Source organism: Merops nubicus, unplaced genomic scaffold (assembly GCF_000691845.1).
Source record: "Merops nubicus isolate BGI_N331 unplaced genomic scaffold, ASM69184v1 scaffold14402, whole genome shotgun sequence".
Classification (NCBI taxonomy): domain Eukaryota; kingdom Metazoa; phylum Chordata; class Aves; order Coraciiformes; family Meropidae; genus Merops; species Merops nubicus.
In genome coordinates, this window is record NW_008594364.1 from 46,337 (window position 1) to 53,748 (window position 7,412).

Genomic DNA, 7,412 nt, shown 5'->3' on the forward strand with positions numbered 1-7,412 from the left:
ACAGTTAAAGGCAGAACTAAATGGAATTAACATCTTTTATATTTATAAAGGAACACTAAGACCTAACAACAATATCTTAAGCTGAAAGCCCTCCTGGAGGGAAGAATTAAAACATTCCTGCATTGTTCATGCAGACCAGTGTTTGCTACTTACTTGGGAACCTTAGGGGAAGAGGGAGAAAAGATGCCAGCCATCCAGTGGATCAGTAAGAGTCATAGACACAAGTAGACGTGACTTATTCTTAATTTAATTTTTAGAAACCAACAGTCAATATTTTCTTCCAATAGCTTTTCCCACATTTTTTTTAAAGTGTGTAAGTCTCATAGGTAAGGCATGTGTATTAAAGGTTTTGATAAATTATACAAGAAACACCATATAGGCATACTATTTCAGAACTTTCTGATAGGAGGTTTCTCATATCTTTGTCAAAAGCACCTTGTATTACTGTAGCTAACCACAACCTCTACTGGATCTCTCTTGTGACCTATTACAAGTGTTTATCAACAGAGTTATAACAAACAAGTAGACAAAAGGATGGAAAATGTAGGAGGACTAAGTAATACAAACTTCATGAGATTTTTTTTTATCCAGGTGCCACATCATACATAACTTCTGTGGATTTTTAATACTGTTCCATATTTTGTAAAGAGATATAAAATTCAGATTTTTTACTTACCTGCCGTAACAGAGTCCTCAGAAAATACTAAGAATAAACACAAAATGCTGAGCATGCATTATAAAAAGGTTTCATTACATCTACTTGATTCAGGAAAAAATAAGGCCTGAGTGGAATGCCCTGTCAGCTCCTGAGAGCACAAGCATAAATCTTCAGAGGTTGGAAAGCAAAGTATTATTTGCAGTCCTAAAATGCTGGAGGTGGTGGAAGGGTCTTCTTTGCAGGAGATTAGTTCAGCCTTGGAATGCAGTTGAAACACGTGTCTCAAACAGATGGCAAAATCCAGAGAAGCAGTTTATAATTTTATATCAGCAGCTGTGTGTGAAGTGTATGTGGGTTTAAATGGCTGAAAGAAGCATGTTACAGCAGGCTCTACCCAACCATGCATGGCTGCACACACTTGGATCATTCAAAACTCAGCATTCCCACCTCAAGATCCAGGATTTTGGTGAGCAATCAAAACTCATGTGTATGTACCACTGCACTAGTGAAGTGAAACACATTAGGCTCCATCCTTCTCAGGGCAGCAGAGGATCATGGAGTGCCCCAGTCAACAGCCAATGGTCCCTCTGCACCAGAATTCTCAGAGACACAAAAGGTCGCTGCATTGCTCTCACTGCTGAATGTAACCTAAAGATACAAATTTCACTCCCTTAAAACAGCTAAATCCTATTAACAGGAATGCAGAAGAGTGAGATTATTACTAAAAAATAGTTGCCACCACTGCAAAGGATGTAATTTTGGATTTTAGTGGAGTGTTAAACTTTTGCTTCTACTATTTTTCACGTTTTACTGAAAAAAGCCCTGCTGAATCTCTTGGAAGGTAAAAGTATTTCATTTAGTCATCTAAATTTTCTCTTTTAAAAACTTAAGGAAATAACACATTTTAACAGCTTCATCATCTGCCTAGATGAAGAAATGGAATGCATCATCCCCAAATTTGCAGCTGATATCAAATTTGGGGGAGCTGTTGCTACACTAGAGGACAGGAACACCATTCAGAGGGACTTGAATATGTTCGAGAAATGAGCCAAAAACTCTCAAAAAGTTTGCCTAAGACATATACAATGGCCTGCCCCTGGAAGGGTTTAAATTCCTGCAACAGAAAACACTGGATGCCAATTAAGATTGGCAATTCTGTGAGGAGCAGAAAGAAAAAGAAGAAAGAAAAAAGACTTCAGTGTCCTGTGGAGCAGGTTGGATATGGGTCAATAGTAAGATCTTGCAATGACTGAAGTTAGCTTAATACTGGGCCAAACCAGGAGGAATGTAGCCTGAAGGATAAAGAAGTCGTTTAGCCTTTTTTTAAACACTTGTGAGATCACACCAGGAGCAGTGCAGCCACTTTTGGACTCCCCAGAAAAGCTACTGACAAACTGGAACAAGTGCCATAGGACTGGAGGAAGGCCAATAAGACCACTATGGGCCTGCAGCACTCAAGGAAGCCAGGCTTGCTCAACCAGCCAAAGAGAAGACCATGGAGTGCATTACAAATATATATACTCATTCAACTATCTAAAAGGGCATCCAGAGATGAACAAGGCAGACATTTCAGAGATCCACAGCAAAAGGACATGAGCAACACAGGTTACACAGAAAGAAATTTCACAGTGATTAGGCATTGGAGCAGGTTGGAGAGATCCTCCAACATCTCTCCATGCTGGACTGTGGATCTCTGTCTTTGGTTATTTTAAATTTGGACTGGAGGAGGCCCAGAATAGCCCGATTCAACTTTTAAGGCCATCCTGCTTCAAGTAAAACATTGGACCAGATGATTTGACCAGAGGACCCTAACCATATAAATTTTTCACTGATTCTGCATGATACTGCAGGTCATGTATGGAATGCCAATGCTACGTAATATACTAAGGACTTATAGGCAGACAAACACATTAAGAGTTGTGCAAGTTCAGAAAATACTAAACTGAAGGACCGAAATTGAAATTTGGTTTTGTCATGAACGGGAACAATCTAATCCTTAATTCTGAAAAGATGTGACCCTCAGGCTTTCAGAAGCCTTCACTTAAATCATGATATACAGTATTACACAGAGGCACAAAACAGAAATAATATTTTCTAAAAGTCACTATATAAATAGTACATAACCTCATTCCATAAGAGTGTTTTCCCTCTGAACAGAAATTTCAGTGAAAATGCCCTGAATTTCACCTTTAAAAATTGCTTACACTATGAGTTTAAACTATATTTTCATGTCCTGTATTACACATATACTTGGCAAACATCAAACAGAAGAAGGGTTCCATACTGGAAGGAGTTTTTAATTTATGCAACTAGATAATGTGGACTAAGGAGAGTAAGGACACTTGAATAATGCATCTATCCTCATAAACCAAGGCTGATCAGGAATTTCTGAAAATCACTTGTGAAAACCGTTTCTGCTACTTTGATTCTATTAACAAAAGGATTTTTTTTCCTTGTAAGTATGGATTTGTAGCAGTGTATGTAACGCAAACCACATTGACAGAACAGTCCAACTGTTCAGACTCAACTACTCAGAAAATATTGGCTGAAAAAATTAAGCAATAGCCATCCTTCCTTTCTTATCTTATTCTCCAAGTTCTCTCTCTAGTTTAAAAAATTCTGGTTTATTTGTCTCTCCAGCTTGTTACTATTCATTTTTACTTTGCTTCTTAGCTGTTAGCCCATTGTGCTGATGCATATATACAGCAAGAATGTTTTCTTTAAGGGGAAAAAAAAAATTAAAACTAAAAAATCCATGTCCTCAAACTAATGAAAATTTTTCTGTTCCTGTCTTATCACATCAATTACAGGAATTGACAAATCCCAATATAATGTCATACTACACAGAACAAAAGTGTGACATGCTTTTTACCAAATAGCTATTTTCCTTTCCCTTATTAAGCACTAAGGTCTTCGCCCTTCAATCTTGTTTGTATTGAGGCTTATTTAGTAATTTTCATGGCTCAGTTCAAAACTATGAACACAATCTCAGAACTGATTAATCACATTTCTAAAATACTGACATTTGTACAATACAAGCATAGTTTTTTATGTACACAATATAGTTGTATTCATATATTCACAGACAACAGATTTTGTTTTTTCATTTCTCACTACCTTTTTTTCGACAGCAAGCCAAAAAAATTTCAAGATTGTCCTCAAATTAGTCATGGGTATTAAAATCAATGGTAAAAATATTGATTTTTTTTTTTAAAAAAATCATTTTCAGCTGTAATGTCTATATGAGATACATCTGCAAAACTAACCTGTGATCTAAAAAGCAAAATAAATCAGCCAATTCTGACAAGACAATCAGACACTGAACTACTCTATCTGAATTTGAATTACTATGTGGCCAACCCATTTAGGCTGTTAATACCAAAGATGCTGAATTCTTAAGTGCCATAAAACACAACATTCATACAAAAAAAAATCTCATTAACTGAAGCTCAGTTACAGAATTGTGTTAATATTAATAAGGCTGCCTGCCATATCCTTGCCATTTCACCCCACAAGGGCAGGAACTAAACTAATCTAGTACCCCAAATCAAGAGCTGATAGGGTTAATTGAAAGGAAATTGAAGGGAAATTGAAGGCAAGCATTCCTTGTGCTAATTAAAATGGAAGGAGGAGGGGAGAGAGAAATATCCTGATGATCTGACTCTGTAATCCCACTTGATCTCCCAGAGGAGGAGAGCAACATCACAGAAACCCGCAGTATTTTTTACCTCGCCTCAGAGTGCTCTGTATAATAACTGCCTAAATTGCTACAAATTCCTAGAAGAAACCCTTCCCTTTCATAAAAACAAGCCATGCAGTTTAAAGAAAGAATTGAAATTAGTTATCTGAAAGGAGTCAAGGCACTACAAGGCAGCACCATGTTCCTGATATTTTGTTTCTGCACTTCTTGGGTTGGGGGAAGTTATGAACATTTCCAGGGAAAGCACACAAGACTGATGACAGGTTTCCTCTGGGGCTGGGAATAGGAGACAAGTTATCCACACACTCTCCCAGTATGCTCTCCCAGACTGCACTGAGTATTGGAGGACCAGTAAGGCTCCCATTACAATTCTGAGCAACTTGGCAAAACTTTTTTGTGCTAGATAAGAACCACTGAGTGTCCTCCTTCATACCACAGCAGGCTGAAAGCTTCTGCTCTTGAAAGAGTTCAGCATTTCCTTTACAATACCACTCAAAATCATGGCATAGGTTTATTTACCAGGGCAGCTTGGGATGATGGAATTTGGGGTGCAAAACCATATGCTTCACCTGACCGTTTTTTGTTTGTTATGTTTTGGGGTTTGTTTTTTTGTTTGGTTTTGGTTTTTTGTTTTTTTTTTTTTTGGGGGGGGGGGCTGTTTTGGTTTGGTTTGGTTTTTTTGAGGTAACCTTCTCTGAGAAGGTTAAATTTATTTAGAAACTGTTCTCTAGAAACGCATATGCCACAAGGTAGCAACCTCCTCTCCTCTTTAACACTTTTTAAAATCACCTGTACTTTATAGTCATTGCTTTAAAATTCCACATTTAAAACATGGAACAAAATATGAAAGAAATTATGCTTACAGAAACCTCACATCAAGCTTTGCAGTGATCTTTAATTAATCAAGTTAATTAGACCCCTGAGACTTGATCAACATCCAATTTATTTGAAGCATAAATATTAACTGCATTAGAAGCGTTCATTGTCTCAGACAGAAAACCAGCACTGTTAAAACACGCTTGTAGCTTGCCCTCACCATCAGTTTTCCTAAGGAATAGAACAGATACGAGGACATATCTGTGTAAACACAAACTGGTAAAATATTTCTCTGAAGAGAATTGATGTTTCATTCCATTTAAAATTTGTATTTCTTGATATATAACTACTTTGCTTATTATAATTTTAGATTTTATTTGCATGGCTATTGTTTAGGCAGATTGACAACCAGATATATAAATACACACGGAAAATATCATGGTACCAAACAGAAGCATCATTTGATGAAGAACTCTCTTAATATACTACTGTGTACAGCCCATCTTAGATTCTTTACCTGTCACAAACTTGAATAATTTTAAGTATTTGGAGCACCTGCTGTTGGGAAATATTGCCTGGTCTTTGATTTTATACAAACAGCACAGTCTGCCATCTGTGCCAATCCTAGGATTTATGAAGCGTGAAAAAAGCCTGCTGTCCTAGGCCCTAACGTTTCTACTGCAATAGGAAAGAAAAAAAAAAAAAAAAAAAAATAAAAAGCAGCAATGCTGAAAAACATATGACCTGGATAATGATGCAAAAGAATAAACAACATTGTCTTGTTTCAGCACAACTGGTTCCTCCAATATTAATTATTAAGCTCTCTAAAAGGTTGATTTTGCCATCTCAGAAAGGAGTTCTTGCATTGCCAAATGAGCAATGCCTGACTGTTTTAATCAGTGGGATTTTGTAAGGAAACATAGCTGAGCGAGTGGGAAATGAAAAATCTATTTATTTGATCTGTTGAGAAAACTTATCCTGGAAAGTCTTGGTTCACTCGTATTCCATTTGGTGGGACATAAAGCTTTGGCTTTAATGGGCTAGGCAGGGAGCCAAGGTTAATCTTTGCTGTATGGAGGAGAAAGTAGAGGAAATACTGGTCTCTTGTAGCAACCAGCACTTATGAAAGATGTTACTGCAAAAAGAGTGGTTTGGCATTTATGGGCACGTACAGCAATACAGTGATACCTATTGTAAAGCTGAAACATGCAGACATTGCTTGATGAACTCACCAGCCTGCGGATCTCTCGCTCGCATTCCCGCTTTATTCTATTAACCTCATCCTGATGGGACTGATAAGCTGTGCGCAGGTCAGCAGCCTTCATTTTGTCTGCCTGCATAATGTTGTTCAGAGCTTCTTCAAGCTGCTTTTTGCCAGATTTCAGTTCCAAGATCTCCTGTTGCAACTTTGTCCGTTCCCCATCGAAGGCCCTGCGAGCTTCCTCCTTGGCCTCGCCCAGCAGAGCCGTCTTCACCTTGTCAGCCGCCCCGTCCCGCAGCACGTTGACCGTCGACTGCAAACGCTGGATTTCACCGTCTTTGATTTTCACCATTCTTGAGACCTCCTGCTCGTGCTGACGGATCAGTAGCTCTCTGACACTCTGAAGTTCCTTCATTTTCTCCTCGTGGAGCTTGGCTTTCAGTTCAGAAACATAGGCAGTGTGCTTGTGCTGCTCCTGTTCCCTTTCTTGCTTAACCTCTTGGATTTTCTCTCTCAGTTTACCCACCTGGAACACCAATATAAAACATGGATTAACAAGTGGTACCACACTTTTAAAAGTCACCAAGAGAGCTTTTTCTAAAACATGCATATCCTCAATATTCAAAACCTAAGGCTGTATACTGGACACCTCACTCTCCAGTAAACAGCTGGGGAACTAGGCCTGGAAAAAGGACATGTGTGTGTGTAGGAATCTGCTATGGGGATGTGCTATTGGCAATGAGTTCTCACAGTTTTAAGGAATAAAATAAAACAGAGCAGCATCCAATCTATTTCTCTCATTTCCTCCATCAAACACCTCAGACTACTCACCTATAACCTCTCTACCACTCCTTAGAAGCAGATGGGAAATTAATCGGAGATAAAAGAATTCGTGTTTATGCTGGGAATACAAAATTCTGAAGACTCCAATGGTTGTTCTTTTATTCCAGAATTAAATAGTTCAAGGTATGTTATATCACATATAACATATATGACATATTAAATATTATTATTCTAAGCTTACAACCCTGGACTTT

At 38.0% G+C, this 7,412-nt stretch overlaps 1 protein-coding gene across 1 annotated transcript in view; it reads right to left on the reverse strand.

The window, feature by feature from the left end:
* JAKMIP1 (janus kinase and microtubule interacting protein 1) overlaps positions 1 to 6,901 on the reverse strand; it is a gene marked incomplete at both ends in the record, with an annotated part of 49,319 nt that extends 42,418 nt beyond the window's left edge. Inside the window, one exon of the mRNA XM_008935757.1 lies at positions 6,407 to 6,901. Within this exon, the coding sequence (XP_008934005.1) occupies positions 6,407 to 6,901 (495 nt within the window). The remainder of the gene's footprint in view (positions 1 to 6,406) is intronic.
* Between the last annotated feature and the right edge of the window lie 511 nt (positions 6,902 to 7,412).